This window comes from Citrus clementina, unplaced genomic scaffold (assembly GCF_000493195.1).
Source record: "Citrus clementina cultivar Clemenules unplaced genomic scaffold, Citrus_clementina_v1.0 scaffold_3, whole genome shotgun sequence".
NCBI lineage: Eukaryota > Viridiplantae > Streptophyta > Magnoliopsida > Sapindales > Rutaceae > Citrus > Citrus x clementina.
In genome coordinates this window covers 50676727-50694273 of record NW_006262339.1, presented here as the reverse complement: position 1 = coordinate 50694273, position 17547 = coordinate 50676727, and the positions used below count along the sequence as shown (strand labels likewise).

Below are 17547 nucleotides of genomic sequence, written 5' to 3'. Positions count from 1 at the left end.
TAATTTTTTAATTTAACTAATTAAATTATTAACGCATCAATTTGTATAAAAATGTTTTTGACCTTATAGGTGGTGGTGTATCCCTTCCCATTTGTCCCCATAAATGGCTCATTAGGTTTGTTAAAAATTAGATCTTTGGAATTACTAGTGTTCCAAACAAATCGTTTCCTATTCCAGCTTTGTTGTTTTCTAGTAAATTGTGAAGACTGGGCCACTTGGGCTTTCGCTCGGTGGTGAATCACTACTCTCAAAGTTAAGTAAGACTACGAGAGTAGTGGTTCGAGTCTTCAGAAGTTCAATCTCTCTCAATTAAGTAAAAAATTGTGTAGAATTAATTTGTCAATCTTTCTCCCTTATAAAATGCAAATGGAACAAAGATATCTCTCGCTTGTGAGGATCATATATCTAAACATATACTTTATAAAATTAATGTAATAATATAAATCTCAATTATATATTTGATTGTAAATATCAGTATAATGTCTACTTTAATAGCAATTGTAAATATTTATATAATACAGTAATATGATGTGTAATCAATATTAAAAAAAAAAATTGTGAAGACTTGCACTCTTTTATTATTATTGTTGTTGTTGTTGTTATTTTGAAAAGAATGGAGGCTTGCACCATCAATTGGAGATCAAAGAACATTTTATCACTTTATTAGAAATCAAACAGAATGTTGTCTCTATGCAAAACGTAATACAACAGAGATTTCACGTGATAGTTGATATCACAATTATTGAAAATGCCTTCAAGCTCCTCACCACTACAGTTTTATGCACAATTCAGATCAAAACTGCAATTGTTCTATTGAAGAATAGAAAGATTATGCACTGGTTAATTCTTAGTCACCTTTGATTATTATTAATCTGCGGAGAATAGATTTTGGATCAGTCTTAAAACTAGTTCACTAACAGGCGTCTTGGCCTGAAGTAGCCAGATGGTACATATGGCATCTGACACGGTAAATTGCAAACCAGGCTATATTCTGGAGAGAGCAAGAGATCCTGAAACTCATATTCTGCAGTTTAAAACTGTCTTGTGGAGGGAAAAAAATAATAATAATAAGAAAATAAAAAAATCACAATTAATGACAATAGTTGAACAGATTTCAGGGACTCAAAGCAATCAAGAACAATCACCATATGCCATCAAGTGAACATCTCAAGGAGATTATCATGGTTTATAGCTAAAATTGATGATTTGCTTTAAAGATATTCAGAGACAACTCAAGAAAGAAATCAGAGATCCCAAAGCAAATCCCTGGACCAGAAAAAAGCAAATGGATAAAGCTCAGACATGAAGGGTAGATCTTTGAGATGTAGCATGTTTACAAAATAGTGTACCCATTTCAAGCAAAAAGCAACACAGCTTTTACACACTTGAATCATGTTGCTTGAATCATGTGACAGAATTTAAATCGAGCAGAAAAATTCCAGGCAACACTATTTAAATTTAGCAGAAAGAAATTCCAATTGAATTTACACCAAGAAATTTCTCTAGCCTCTACATAACAAGAAAATTGTTGTGTACCCATACAAATGGCATTCAGACCTATTCCAGGCATAAATCTTGTGTGTAGCAGATACCTTGCTAAGAGCTAAGAAAAAGGTGAGCTTAGAATTTATTTACAACATTCCTTCTATAAAGGAATCATATACCAAGAAAGTTAATTTACATCCATCTCAAGTTCTTTTTCCATTGACCATTGAGTGCATAATTGGTCATTGAACAGCGAACAACAAATTAAATTGCCATAGCCCATAATCCACATGCATCTTAACTATTCCAATTTCCACACACAAGCATACACAAAAGCACCAGCAAGTTACCAATAGAACCCTATCGCTTGAAGCTCAATACACAGCTCTACGTGTAGAATTACATTAAATTGAAAAAGGTACATAAATAACTAAATAAGGATAAAAGGAAACAGCTAATCAAGTTTGACATGAACACTAGGAAAAACTACAATAAGAATAATCTAAACCTAAGAATCCAACTACAAGATCATGTGTTCATAAATCTACTTCAACAAATAAAAAGCAAACTAGAAATCTTACACATTATAAGCCAAATTGGATTATTATCACGTCCTAAGATTCAGAGTCTGGCATTCTTTTTGGCTTCTTACTCTTCTCCGAAACAGCCTTAGCAAAGGCCTCCACAATCCTCTGCTGAGAGTCCAAAATCATCTCAGTACGCTTCATCTCCATTTCCATTCGCATAGTCTCAATCTCTCTTGCCATCTCCATCTTCATCTGTTCCATTTTCACAAACCCGTCCCCCAACATCCTAATCGCTGCCACCATCTCAGCCACCACAGGCTCCCTTTCTCTCTTCCCCATCCCCGTACCCGTATCATCACATCCTCTCAATACCCTTGTCCCATAATTCACTGCTGGCCCAGACCCGGAACCCGACGCCGAACCGAAATTAGGTTTGTGATTGAAGTTAGGGTTAGGATTAGGGTTAGGGTTTGTTCCAATCTTAGCATAAATCTTAGGCCCAGGTTGAGCTATACTAACTCCGGTGGGGATTCTAATTCTAAACCCACTACCACCACCACTACTAGGGCCAGAATTAATACCATTGCGATATAAATTATGAACGCTCCTCGTATTGACGACGCCGTTTTTGAAATTCGAGCGATCTTGGTACAAATCTTGATTCAAATCTTCATCGTCTTCGTCATCGTTGTCGTCGTCATCACCGCTATCCGAGTTGTAATCGGCTTTCACAGACGGACCTTTCTCCATGGCGTCCATCCTCTTGAAGTGAACCCACGACGACGAGAATCTGGAGAGAGGCATCGATTTAGCGCGCTGGATCTCGGTACGGTACCTTTTGCGGAGCTTCTCCATCTTGTGACGGCACTGGACGGCCGTCTTCGCGGGTGAGGCGGCGGGACAGCGTCGGCCCACCGCGTCGGCGACTTCTTGCCAGTGAGTGGCCTTGAGGTTCCCGCGACGGAGGGCGTACCACTTGTCGCGGTAAGCGTCGATAAGGGCGACGGTCTCGTCGTGGGACCAGCAAGGAGGCGGGAGGCGGCGAGGGTTGACTGAGGGCGTATGTACAGGCGGAGCAGGTAGAGGCGCAGGCGGTGGTGGGGGGGTTTCTTGAGGGATCGGATCTTGGGGCGTGGGAGGAGACGACATGGCGTTTTGTGCGGGGGAGAGGAGAACGGTTAAGGCGCGCACGACAAAAGGAGAGGAAGAGAGAGGAGAAGAAGGAGAAGAAGAGAATGATAATAATGAAACGACAGCGTGTGAGTGTAGGTGTAGGTGTGGGCGTGGGTGGTGGTGGAGAAAGTGGGGTTTGGTTTTGGTGACATATTATTGATTGGAAGGGGGGGGGAGGGTGGAGGGGTGTGCGGCTGATTTTGAGATCTAGTTAGTGAGGATTGAGGCCACCGCTTAGGTGTGAGAGGGGTGGGGGGCTAACGTGCGCCGGGGGTGATGTGGTGGGGTGGGGTGCGGGGTTGCGCTTGCGCACCCAAGGCCAAGGCGGTCCACACTTTCTGACTTTGTTGTTGTTTGGCGACCAGTTGTGGTTTCTCATTATTATCGAATAAATATAAAATATACGTTTATGTGTGTGTGTATAAATGGTCAATTAGATGAATGAGATGAGAATAGTAGCGTTGGTGGATGCAGTAACCCACCCATCGCAGCGCTGTGGGTGGGTGGGGTTAGGTTTAGAATTAGGTGGTGATTGGGTTTTGTGTGTGTGCGTGTGGATGGATTATTGGTGCCGTGAGTTTTGGTATTTTTTACTGCGGTGGTGTAACTTTTTTTCTTCTTAATAGAGTAGTAATAGTAGAATTATTAGTGTGCTTTGTGCTTTGAACTTAGCTTAGTTGTGTTGGTTCAATGGAGCGGCGGTGAGTGAGGACTGAGAGGTGAGGTAGAGGCAACCAAATGATAATTGTTGGGGAGGATTGAGGAGTTTTAAGGCCAATTTTATTCGAGTTGGGAATTGCGTTACCCTTATACTTTACACTGACACTTGTGGTGGTCCGCCAATAGCTTCAACGGAAATGCTTAAAGGCCCGTGCGAAAGAAAGACCGAAATTGGGCCTCTATGAATTGTGAAAGTATTTGGCCTCTCTATTTATTTCATTAATTTCACTTTCTAATTAACTCTATTTATTTTTCAAATTTCTCTTTTCATATACGCTAGAATCCTTATAATTTTAATAAGAGTAATTTTATTATAGTCATAAAAAAAACCATAATCTTAATTTAGGCTAATAGTAAATAAGAATGAACTATAAACTATAGTAAATTATAATTTTTTTTAAAATCTCGTCTTAAGTAGCGCCGAACCATAATGAAAACGGACAGGGATTGCAGCATCAGTGTGAATTTTGAAAATAAAATTAATATATAAATGTTACATCTAAATTATAATTGAAGTTGAAAAATATCCCTGAATTAATTAGTATATTCCCAATATCTTTAATTTTTTTGTATCCTACCTAAGTACCTGTAAAAGTCCTACAAATGTTGTTGTAATTTCATTACAACTTATCTTTTGTCATACGTAGTAAGAAACATAACCATCTTCTTTAGTTTAATATTCAATTCAAAAAATATTTTTTTTTCAACTCGTCTCTAAATCTTATTGTTGTTCCGATCTTTGATAATGCTAACTTAATATCGACTTTTTTTTCCTTTAATTTTTCAACTAATATTTTATTCTTTTTTTATGATTTATTTTGGATGGGATGAGAAACACTAACCATTAGACACCGTAATTTACTTATATTATAAATCTGTTTGGGGCAGATGCGCTGCCACCGCGCAGCTGCCCCCCAGGCCAATTCTAGGGGAATATTCCCCTAAAATTGGCCTGGGGAGCAGTTGCCCCAAACAGGTCATATAACTTGAAGTTGAGTGACTGTGAGGAAAATGCACATTCATAGCAAGTCGAGCCAAGCTAAGTAATATTTTATTTTATCATTTAATAAGTCAATAATGAATAATTTTTATTCGTTAAAAGGACATCGAACCGATGTTAAGAGTTTTTTTTTTCACATTTACTTTTTTGGGCTTATATCTAATTGTTATTTGACTACAACTAAAGTTTCCAGCTTCTACCCCTAGTTTTAAAGAACCAGCTCCCATGTGGTAATAATTAGTTGTATATTACAAATATATATATATATATATATACTTTTTTTTTAACCATGTCTATCTTTTATCAATGTCTATATATTGGATTTGACATGCTTCATTAATCAATTATTAATACAATACATACACTAATCAATTATAAAATGGGTAGGGCTATTTGAACCCACCAAATTACTCAATAAACTTATTTACTAAATAAATCTACCATCAAATTTTGTAATTTTTAATTTTTAATTTTACTCAGTAAACTCACTTAAATATCTAATATACCCTTACTAAACCCAATTTTTATAATAATAGTGATTTTACTTAAACCCATTAAATTTATTTATAAACCCATTAAATTCTTCTGAAAAATCGGTTGAATATAAGTCAAAATCTTCTTCTGAAAAAATAAAAAAAGAAACAAAAGGAAAGGAAACGAATTTATTGCTTTTAACATTTCAGAATACATTCATGAGATACTTGTTTGAAGGTATTTGAAGTTGATTTATAAAGGAAACCGAAAGAAAACCTCCAAGGACAAGAAAATGCTTTCTTGGAGTGAAAAGAAAAATCTTTGACGAAGGACACTAAATATTTGTCTGTTATGTTGCTGGTTTTGAATGTATCTCTCTATCAATTTCGAATGGAAAAGAAAAAAAAAAAATCAAATGTAAATAAAAAAATTTCATATCTATTCATGATTCAAATTATTGTCAATATTGTTTTGTTCCTCCATCAAATTAATATCCATCAAATCAATAACAACCAACTCTGTTGCTCTGAATCGAATCACATGTGTCATTTAACAAAAATATATGGCTTGATAGAAGAATCACAGCTCTTGATTGATTAGGGTTTAATAAAAATCTTATTAGAGTTCTATAAAATTATGTTGAATATAAAGATGAGTTCAAAGAATACAAATTTTAATTTTTCTTTCTTTTTTATTATATTCTAATGTTCATAATTATAGTTTAATTTAGGGGTATTTTAATCATAAAAATTATTTTAAAAAATAAATTTATTAAGTAATTTGGTGGATTTAAATAACCCAACCCTTACAAAATAAATAAATAATTCTCAATTTTTTCAGAAAGGATATTATTCCATCAATGCGTCCGTGATCATCCCCACATTAACTAACTACCCAAACCGCATAGACTTCCCGTCATCAAAGCGAGCAATACAAAATTTTTAAAAGAAAATAATAATAATAATAATAATAACTGATTAATTAATTAAATTGACAAACGAAAGTACAGAGGATGAAAGAGGTTTTTGGACTTCTTGGACTTCTTCTCAATGGTAATCTCTTCGGGCTTCTTCATATTAACATCCTTTCTGAAAAATTTCACCTTCAATTTACTTTCGGCTCAAATTTCAGAAATTGATAATCTAAGAGATTGAGACTTTCAGAGAAAGCAAATGTGAGAGAAAAAAAGAATTGTTTATTTATTTTCAAAAAGATGGTAATTTGGGAAATAAAGGAGATAATTAAAAAGTCGGGGTTAAAGATACAAATATCATTACCCTTTATTGTAAGAGTAGAGAGGGAGAGAGAGAAAGAGAGATATATATTTTATTTTAAAAGAATAAAATCAATAGAGGGGTTTTAAAAGGAATTTTTTTTTTTTTTTAATTTTATCATGGACCCACGACATAGCTAATTCTAGCTTCTTAGAATGGGTTTGGGCTGGGCTTTAGGTAATGTTCTAGACACAGGCCAGTTCAATGTTTGTCTCTATAAAGCTTGGGGAAATTAGACGTGCTATTGGCAGCCCCCTCAAAGTCCTCTTGCAGCCCCTTCAACATATTTATTGTTTTAACCTGAGTTAAATCGCTGTATTAAGTTTTAACCCTAGCCGGGAGTAGATGGCAAGCCCAAAAACTTCTTTGGTTCTGCAGGATCAGTAACAATAACGGCCTGGACATCTTCTTTTTAAAGCATTGAACAAGAAGCATTTTGGTTTCTTTACCTCTCAAGTGAAATTGGCACGAGAGTGATAAATATGCAAGAACATGTATTTCACTCTTTCAAGGATGATTTCTACCAACTTTCTTTCACCTATTTTCTTCTTCCACCACCGATGTTGAGTTCTTTCAACGGTTAAATTCGTTGAAAATACAAATTTCTTAAACTTTTCAATTACACTTTAGGTCTTTATTTTTCATTTGATTAATGCCTGAACACTAAGGATTAGGTAAAAGAACAGAGGTTTAACGAGTATTGGAGAATTTATACTAAAAGGGTGTTGTAAAAAAATTGTATGTTTTTTTTAGTTATTTTAGTGAAGAAAATATAGAAAAGGGAATTTCACATTGTTATAGGTAAATTTATGATCAAATGAGGGAACACCTCTGAAAGAGTACAACTCTAAACCTTGACCTACAAAATTTGGTATTATTGTCTTGCTCATTGATTTAGAGCATCTAAATTAGATTCATAGTATTTTGTCAAAAAAAAATTATACTTGTAAAAATAATAGTTGTCTAGGCTGGACATTTTAAATACAAACTTTGAATATATTTTTCTGTTTTTTAATGCATCCGCATTTTTCACACTAGATAAAGACTGCTCGTAAAGATTTAGATGTTGCAATAGCATGATAAATTGGTCAACTAAAATGGGCTTAATGTGACCAAATTGCCATGTTGCAAATGAGGGTAAGTGCTAGCTAGCTCAAGCTGCTCAACATCTCTCCCTTTCATCCTCTCCAAAGTCTTAAAAACTTTCATCCATGATTGCACTTGCACATGTTCGCTCGTCCAAGTGTCTCCCCGTGAAGAATCAGTACAACTGTCAAAAAACGAACAAATTATTAAATAAATAAACGATCACAACAAATTATAAAATTTGTACTTACCTACACGTACTACATTATTCGCTTTTGTCACCTACCCTTGTTGCCCCTACATTCCTCTCTCGCTCACCAGTCACCACTCATTTTCTTTCCCAATTTTGCAACCCTGTCTGGACTTTTGATAGGCACCTCCAAAAAGTTAAAGAGAATGCACAACATCATATGCATGAGAAGCCACAAGATTAATGAATTAATTTACATTAGAGACTTTGTTATTAGCCAGACTGTAAAGAAGAAACTACAATATCTGTACTTTACAAGCACCAAATAATTTGAAATCCAAAACCCAGAAAAGAAAACAAATACAAGACATAAAACAAAAGTTTTTAGTACACCAAATTATGAGTCCACTGTGTCTGCCAACTCAAAAAAATGAGCAAGAGTAAAACACAGTCACTACTCTCTATTTCTAACTACACTGACAGCTTTGCATTAAAGCTTTTAAACAGCAAGTTGCTGTTGTTGCTTTTGTTGTGAGGTGGTTTCGTCTTCGTTGAAACACGAGTGGAGCTTCGCTGATCTTGCAATGCTTAAAGATGATTCTGCTACATTTAGTGGAGGCTGTAGCAGTAGCATCTCTCTTTGAAGATAGGTACAGTAAGTGTGAAAAGCATTTGGGGTCACATTTAAATGGAAACTCAATCCAAATAGAAAGTCCAATTCAAGAAAGTTCATTTCTATTGTGCTGATTCCTCCAACTTTTGCATAGTAAGCATTGTTGTAGTACCTGAAAATTAATTATTTGAAAAAGAAAGAAAGAACCTTAGTTTGTAAAAAGTCAAAAATGCAAAATGTGAGTTACTAAAAGAGACATGAAAATGGATTTGCCAATTGCCTCAACTTTTAAAGCACATGCATTTACATTGGTATGGTGATAAAAGGAGTTATTGATTTTTAATTAAACAATTTGCACACTTACAGAAACATCTTCATCCATCATACATCATATATATATATATATGTATATATATGCATTTTGGCTGTTTATCTGGAAACCAGCAAGGGATTCACACGACTAGATTTAGTTGGGATTTGGGAAGTAGAAAATTCAAAATGCTTCACAAAATTCTTCGAGATTATAGCCAGAAGCTCTAGAAGATATCAAAATTCACTAAATTAAAGCTAAACTGTGTATGCATCAAATTTCAAGAAAATCAACAAAACCCGATTTCAAATTCAAGAAATTCATAGCTTATAACTTACATGTCATCCAAGAACTTAGCAGCAACCATGACACTGGTGATAAGCAAGCGATGAACATTGAAAGAATTGATTGGCAGCGAGGGTTGCCGTTGAACGAACCGATCAAGATAAACATATGCAACGATGAAACAAGAAGGGCTACAGTTTGCATACTTGAAAATTCTTTCAAGATAGCTTTGAATTGAGATTGAAGGGCGAGTTAGGCCATGAAAGACTGAGATTTTTTGAGGCTGAAACCGACAGTTAATGTCGTTAGATTCGGAAACCCTTTGAAGGAAAGAAGAGAGAAAAGTGATGAGCTTTGTCATTACATTCGGATTCTCTAGCTCTGCCATTGATGAGCAAAAACTTTTTCTGCGTGGAGTTTTGTCAATGCTCAAGTTGAGCTATTTAAGGTTTTAAGAAAAAAAAAAGAAACAGGTTCGGTGGTTAATGGGTGGCAACTTTTACGGAAATTTAATGAAATAACCCAAATTTATGTTAATTTATAAAAATGTTCTAAATTCTCATGTCGTAAAGCATTAGTTTTGTGTTATGCTCGTTTTCTCACCCAAAAATAAAAAATAAAAATGTTATAAATTAAAAAGCATTAGTTTTGTGTTATGCTCGTTTTCTCACCCAAAAATAAAAAATAAAAATGTTATAAATTAAATTTCTCTCTCTCTCTCTTTTCAGTTAAAAAAAAAAAATCATTTAGATAAAAATGCCTAATAAAAACACCATCAACAAACATAGTCGATCGTCTATATAGACATATATTTGCTGCGGTTGATATGCCGAATTAACATGTGATTATACTTTATAGCATTATTATTAAAGGTGATCTTTTTTTTATATTAAAATTTGGAAAAGTTTAAATTTGAATTGCTTTTATAAATTGTATATATATATATATATATATATATATATATATATATATATAGCCAATTTATATATATCCAACTATTTTTGAACAAATTAAAAGAGCCCTCGAGAATTTGAATTATGACTAGCATGTCCCAATTAGTGGGGTATTGAATCTTTTGAGTTCTTTTTGAGGTGCAAGTTTTGGGCTTTTGAGTTGGGTTATGATTATTTAATTTCAAAGTTTGATCTGTGTGAGAGGGAACGAAAGGTGGGTATCATAGTGGATTAGTATCTTTATCTTGAAAAGAGACAGATGAAATTGAAGTTTACGGTGATTTATTTGTGGTAATGGCGATGGCATGTCGTACCCATCATGTGATTACATGCGAAATTTTTTAATTTAATTTGTGGGTTCCACATTTTTGAGATCTTGCATGTGTTATGAATGAGTCCTCACAAATTACAATTTCGTGATAGAACATGGGATTTGCTATGCTGGTCCACAGCATGAAGTACATGCTCCAAATACATGTATGCTCAAAATTATGCGTTTATGGTTCGTGCATGGCTCGGGTTCAGGGCATGTTTAAGTAGCCGCCAGATTGAAAGATCCAAATAGATTTGCATAATCTATCTGCAAATCCAACAGCACCCTTCTCTTCAATCTTTGTTGTTAGTTAAATGTTAATAATAACAACAACAGTATTCATTTTAATTTTAAGATAAAGTAAATACATCAATAACAATACAAATTCATTTCTATTTCAATTCTTACATTTTAAGTAAACAACTTATTCTAATTTACATTTCTTATTTTGATTACCAATCAACAAGCGCACCAATAACTTCCAAGCTTCTAACGTGATGGTCCATAACAATAGTTATTTCATCAAATGGACCATAGTACCCCAAATCCATTATCATTTAAATTGATTCATACAACTATGATACCCTAGTTCGGACTATTTTATAAACAATATGTATATACAACGCAATAATTATAATCTAATGATCACAAATTTTGTAACACTTTTGAGAGTTTGCATTAGACATTTCAATTCAAATTAACTCGTAAGTTTGTAAATCTAATGAAAATGGTCTGATTGTTGTAGCATATATAGTGGTTATAAGATAGTTTAAACTCGACAAAATAATAATAGTAATAGAAAAAAGTAATTAAGGATCAAGGGCATGAGAAGGAAGAAAAAAAAACAAATTGACAAGAAAATTAGTTGTATTTAGGAAATGGGTGTGGGATTAATCGCGTGTCGGTGGCAGTTACGTATTTGAATCCCCAAGCCATGTGCTGTCCCATGTGAATTCTCCCTTACATCATATAATTTGTACCACAGTTCACAAATAAAATAAACAATTACTATATTTATGTATGTATAATATAAAGATTAAAGACCATACATACGTAGTGGATTAAATTAAAACATGCCCACTTCACTTACACATTCTTTATTCAATTGCATTCTTGTAGTAAGGCCTCCCTCCAACTCCAAGCATAAGCCCAGGATTTTGGAGATCAGCTGTACGAATGAAATTGTATTCGTATTTGTTCGGCTCCTGCCGCACATGCTATTGGTTTTTGGGCATTTTCTTTTTTTAATCATGTCTTTTGAATTAAATTTCCCACCGACGGCTTATTTTGTCAAGTAGCTTAATAAAGATTAAAGATTAGCCATGATATCTAATTAAATTTTAAAGTTTTTTCTTCTTCTTCTCTTTTTTCTTAATTTTAATTTTTTCCCTTCATCTTCGTTTATTATGCTTCCTCATCCTCTTCATCACTTTTTTTTTTTTTAATGTACCTCTTTCTTCTTCTTCTGAATCCATACTCCCTACTCTCACTCGAAAAATTAAATGCATCATAAGAGTAGTGTTATTAGCATATCAATAACTTTAAAAAAAAAATCTCGCCACACCCCTTAAAACAATGGATAAATACATATTGAGTTTGGATGGACTATTTAAACTTCCTAAATTCTTGTCTACACCTATTTTAAAAGTACAATAATTATTAGAATTTTAAAATCTCAAAATTCTTGTTCTCTCTACATAATTTCAAGCAAATTAAAAACTTATCTTTCACTCTCTTTGGCCCTGGATTCTTTTTCTTCATGAATTCCACTACATATTATTCGTGGCATTTGAATTGGACTTTTTTTTTTAATTTTATTTTCAAATTGAGACAAATATTTATAATTTTATATAGATTTACAGGGGAAAAAAAATTATCACTTTCATGGTTTTGTTCCTATGAAACTCTATTGAGTCTAAATTTCACACTCTACTCGACTTTCTAAAGAGCAGAGAAAGTTTTCGACTCCCACATTTTTGGCCGTTGTGACTCTGTGAGCAGAAGAAAGCACTCTGAATTGGAACTTTCTTTTTTATTTATCTTAATTCTTACTGTTTGTTGAAGTAGTATGCTCAAGAGATTGACGGATGAAGACCGCCATATTTTAAAAGTTCATCTGCAGAAGAGGGAGATAAGGTAATTTTAGAACTAAAATGAGATTTATAAAAGTGTAATGTTAGGGATCCCAATTTAGTTTCAACTGATGTGACATTCATAAATTAGATGATAAAAAATAAGTAATAAATAATATTATATTTATTATCCAATAGATAAATGACACATAATATTAGAACTTAAGCTTGAACTCAAATGATAGAATCTTAAGCATTATTATTTATAAAAAGTCCAATAGTACTACTATTAATGGTTAATGAGATAATATAATTAATTCACTTAAATTTTGTTAAAAATTATAAACTGCTTAATAAATAACAGATTATTTAAATAAAATTTAAGATATCTATCATTACTCTTAATTTCTAAGTTTAAGAGTGGTGGTATTAATCTCCTCCATTTATCTCATTTAACCTCACTTTTTAAAATAGAATATCAAACCCCATTTAATTTCCAATTTGTCCCCCTTCTCTGTCATATCTTAAGAGTGAAGACGGTGTAACCCATCATCTCTCTGCTTCCTTACTTCTTCTTCTTCTTCTTCCATTTTCTTTTTCAATTATATTTTAAAATCACACAACTTAATCGCCCGCAAAGAACAAAAGGATTAAAAAAAAAAAATTTTTGAAGAGAGCATACAAAAATGAGAGAACAAAAGTGTGCATATTTACCCATATGTGGAGATTGAAAACATGTACTAAAATTAAAGTCAAGAAACAAATAGTTACTCCTCAATTTACTTTGAAGTCAGCCTCACAAAATATGTACCACGAAGACATGAAATTTAGGAGTGAAAGACAACTGTGAACATAATTTTTTTATTTTTTATTTCTACGAATGGCTAAATTTTGTTCAATCATTTTTCTTGCTAAAAATCCATTTTTTAAAATGAATTTATTCTCGAAAATAACTTCGATTTTATAGCAAGGAACTTCAATTAGACTGCCTTTAAATGTATCTTTGATTTAAATGGAATTTCGAGTCTGCAAATTTATGGGAGGGTCGAGGACAAGTACTTAATGACTGGGCTCAATATAGTCAGACTCCTACACTGCCCACTTTAAAGGAACGTGAAAAATTGATTCTGAGGACTCCCCACTCCAGAATCTAAATCCAAAATGTACTCACAGCATTAAAGACAGAGCTCAATATATAAAGATCAATAGAAACACAACACAAAAAATATTTGAAAAAGAGAAAATGGAACTGATAAAGCATTAAATAAAGCGGCAATACTAATCAGCTATGAACCAATTATAAGGCTATGGCGAAATTCCTATGATCTGGTACTAAACAAATAGTACGATTAGGAAACTCCATTGGGTCTAAACTTCACACGTCTACTCAACCGTCTAAGGAGCATAGAAAGTTTTCGACTCCCACATTTTCTGACCGCTGTGACAGTGTGAGCAGAAGAAAGCACTTTGAAACATAATGCTACTGTAAAAACTTCCAGGTTGGGCTCAAATGAAGGCTTTATATGTATATAAAACAGGCTATTCTGCAAACTGCAGTTGGCTGAGAAGCATTTCAGAATCTTCATCACTGTCTTCATCATTCTTCTTGTTATTTTCAGCAACAGCTTCATCAGTTAAGCCAATGAGTGACATATAATCTTTCTCTTTACGGTAACCCGGTTGTCTTAACAATGCTACAAAGGCCTCCTTGCTTCCCATATCAGATTCTTCCTCACAAGCCTTGAAAAAGTTAATGACATTTACAGGCTTCGGCCTCCAACTCTTGGCTCCCTCAGCTGCAAAAGCTCCCTTCAAGCAAGACAAAGCCTCCAGAATCCTCCTCTCTCTGATATGCCCTTCGGCAAGAGTTTCCCATGAAGTTGAGTTTGGCTTTCCTCCCTCTTCAATTATGCTATTAAAGAAAGCCTCAGCCTTATCAAAATTCCCTTCTTTAACATACCAGCTCATCATAAGATTTGCTATCCTAGGGTCATAAGATGACTTTACTGACAACCACTCCTCGAATATCTTTTCCATCCCTTCAATATCCCCAATCCTAGCCAAAGAAGAGATCATGGCATGGTACCCCAAATTTGTAACACCAGGAAAAACTGATCTGTAAAGATTCCACACCCTATACACCTCCTCTTTTTTACCAACACTGCCGTATAGACTTAAGAGATAGTGGTATGGTACCCTATCCCGACCAGTAATTCTACTCTCAACCCTCCTCAAGCTCTCCTCAGCTTTTTCAACCTGTCCCATCTTAATATACATTGTTGCCATTGTGCTAAATGTAGTCCAATTCGGATTAACGGCTTTATCCACTTTCATCAGTTCAAATACCCCCTCCATCTTTTCTGTGGATCCTTGGGATCCACAAGATGATAACCAAATGTTGTAAGAATATACATCCAGTCGTATGCCCTTCTCCTTCATTTCAGAAACCATTGACTCAACTTCATCATATTCTTTGATTTTCATATAAAGAGTCATCATCACATTGTATGGAAGTGAGTGCACAGCATAACCTTTATCTCTCATTTTGTCGATTAGTAATTCAGCATTTCCTCTCATCCTAGCCCGCACATAGGCATTCAAAAGAGCCCCATATACTCTCCTGTCCTTCAAAGTATCAGGAAGACTTAGGAAAAAATCTTCAGCACTGGCAACTCCATGCACTTTGGCGATTAGGTCTAATTGAATAGCAGCATCACTCGCAGATAATCTGAACCTCTCTCCTCTATTGTTCATCCAGTCATATACCTGCAAGAATGTTAGAAATTTCAATAAACATGTCCATGATATAAGGTATATCATTTATCAAACTCTGTAACACTTGACTAGAACAGCAAAAATGATGGTGAGGAGCCAAATCCAATCATAGCACTATGACGCATGGCATCAATCAAATCACCAGTTCATTAATATCTGTACGCACAGTGCATCGGCATCACCAGCACATCTTTGTGGTACAAGGTTAAAGTTCTAGCTGACAAGCTTAATCATTCAGCTCTAAACAATTTTTTCAATCAAACACACTAAGAAATTGAAGACTAGGTTTTCAAAGGCATATACAAAGCTGTGTGCGTTTGAAGAGAAGGGAACCATAAACCCACCCGAAGAACCCAAAAAATAAAAAGATTTCAATCAATTTCATTTAGTAAAGAACAAGTAACAGAGCAATCCAAGACAACCTCAAGAGCATGTTTGTAGCGCCTGAACTTCCTCAACTCTTTGACAACCCTACAAAGCTCCCATTTGGTGAGGCTTCTGCCGCCCTTCTCCCAATCATTCAAGACAGAAGCAGAACCCAGTTGAGGGTTGTCCATAAGAGATAATTTCCTGAATATAGCGTTCCATTTAATCATGGGTCTTCTCTCGAAGTCCACTGTTCCATAGCTGTGAATTTGTGACATCGAGCATTTGATGACCGGCAGCTTCTGTCTCTGGTGCTTTATTGCACTTTGCTGATGGAGACGGGTAAAACATCTGGGGATTTTGCAGGGGAGAGGTTGAGTGCGTGACTGTGAGAGACAAATCTTATGGTGATTGTGCAGACTCGGTTGAAGTATCATTTCTTTCTTTCTCTCAGACCCTTCGAGGAGACAAGCCAAGGCAAGCTTTACAATTTTTAATGACCGTCAACTGTGAAACGAAGGAGACTTGCTTTCGTTCGGGGCCTTGGAGATAAGTGATAAGTCGAGAGCGGTAATTACATTGATGCCTCGCTCTTTATCTTCAATTTTCGATGTCCACCCCGCATCGATATTTTTATTTTGCGCCGCGCCCACCGCATTTTGATCTTGGACCAGAATCCAGATCTAAATATACATACATACATACATACATATATATAAGTTTGAAAAAGTTATTAAATGTAGAGTTTAATAGTTCAATGAAATTATATTTTTTTTGGAACTCTAATAAAGCTTATAATATTAGATATTGGACCAGATCAGCAACATGCATACATATTAAACTATTACAAGTTTAATAACCTTTTCATACTTACATATATATAAAGGCAGTTGTTACGTTGGAGCATGTAGTCCCCAAAACTGTTGGATATATACAGCTAAATGTGAGTAACTGAATTTGAAATAATCGTAATAATATACATCTAATAACTCTAAGAGTTGCTCTGCGTTGGGATGTTCAACGTAACTGAACCCATATATAAAATAACAAGAAAGCAAAGCTCTACATCGACTTTACGTTTGTTGCTTTCAAGTCCCTGCGACAATTTGAGGTCGTGCTATATAACATAAGGTTGTGCTATAATAAATTTTCATATGAATAATTATATTTTAAAATGTGAACTTTGATCAAGTTTGATCTTTTATGGCTGTGCATGACCAATAATTACAGGCCATAAAATCAGCAACTGTAAAAATGTCAGAAGTAGTTCAATTTTTTTTTTTGTTGACGAGTAGAATATACGTATGACATTTTTTTTTTTTTTTACAATTATTGCAAAAATATCGAACGAGGCTATTTCATGTTTGACAAATACATACTGTATATCAATTATCTCGATCTCAAGACGGCGGAGTTAAATCACATCGGAGCTCATACATACATACATTTATTTATTTTTAATTAAAATGAGGATGCCTTCATTAATTAAAGAATTATATATATATATAGATAAAATACAGTCTCAAATTTATTAAAATTTATATTTTAATTAATTTTAATTGTGTTTTATAAATAATCCGCTGTAAGTCAGTTTGAAAAAGAATTAATTAACATTTGATAAAATTTATTTTTAAAGGCACAATAATATTTTGAAGACAGATGTATGTGTTTAATAAATCTCTGTATTAAACTACTCTAAAATTGTAAATTTTTTAATCAAATATAACGTTGAAAAAAATTTATTTAAATATTTATAAACATGCATATAAAATATTTTTTTTATTATGCACATATAATAATTAATAATTAAAATAAATATTTTATATTATTAATTTTTTTATCTTATTATCTCATTATATTTGATAATAATAATAATAATCTCTTATAAGTTGATGATTTTATTTCCTAATTAATAATGATAATTTTATAAT

The 17547-nt window shown here is 33.9% G+C and overlaps 3 protein-coding genes across 3 annotated transcripts; all 3 read right to left on the bottom strand.

Annotated features, from left to right (window-relative positions):
- Nucleotides 1-1831: 1831 nt before the first annotated feature.
- Nucleotides 1832-3948, bottom strand: LOC18048354 (trihelix transcription factor ASIL2). Its single transcript, XM_006445386.2, has one exon. It carries the CDS (start codon nt 3159-3161, stop codon nt 2100-2102), a length of 1062 nt encoding a protein of 353 aa, XP_006445449.1. The 5' UTR covers nt 3162-3948; the 3' UTR covers nt 1832-2099.
- A 4385-nt stretch (nt 3949-8333) lies between these two features.
- Nucleotides 8334-9577, bottom strand: LOC18048353 (cyclin-U4-1). The gene is made up of 2 exons (XM_006445385.2): nt 9191-9577; nt 8334-8714 (listed from the first exon to the last, which is right to left on the bottom strand). Exons 1-2 carry the CDS (start codon nt 9523-9525, stop codon nt 8429-8431), a joined length of 621 nt encoding a protein of 206 aa, XP_006445448.1. The 5' UTR covers nt 9526-9577; the 3' UTR covers nt 8334-8428.
- Nucleotides 9578-13647: 4070 nt separating this feature from the next.
- On the bottom strand, nt 13648-16283 carry LOC18048352 (pentatricopeptide repeat-containing protein At1g02150). The gene is made up of 2 exons (XM_006445384.2): nt 15673-16283; nt 13648-15241 (listed from the first exon to the last, which is right to left on the bottom strand). Exons 1-2 carry the CDS (start codon nt 16051-16053, stop codon nt 14015-14017), a joined length of 1608 nt encoding a protein of 535 aa, XP_006445447.1. The 5' UTR covers nt 16054-16283; the 3' UTR covers nt 13648-14014.
- Between the last annotated feature and the right edge of the window lie 1264 nt (nt 16284-17547).

Excerpts from the sequence above, each read along its gene's own strand:
- LOC18048354 (XM_006445386.2), bottom strand. The coding sequence starts at position 3,161 with ATGTCGTCTCCTCCCACGCCCCAAGATCCGATCCCTCAAGAAACCCCC.
- LOC18048353 (XM_006445385.2), bottom strand. The coding sequence starts at position 9,525 with ATGGCAGAGCTAGAGAATCCGAATGTAATGACAAAGCTCATCACTTTT. Across the intron at positions 8,715-9,190 it reads GCTAAGTTCTTGGATGACAT|GTACTACAACAATGCTTACT; the intron begins GTAAGTTATAAG and ends ATTAATTTTCAG.
- LOC18048352 (XM_006445384.2), bottom strand. The coding sequence starts at position 16,053 with ATGATACTTCAACCGAGTCTGCACAATCACCATAAGATTTGTCTCTCA. Across the intron at positions 15,242-15,672 it reads GCTACAAACATGCTCTTGAG|GTATATGACTGGATGAACAA; the intron begins GTTGTCTTGGAT and ends ACATTCTTGCAG.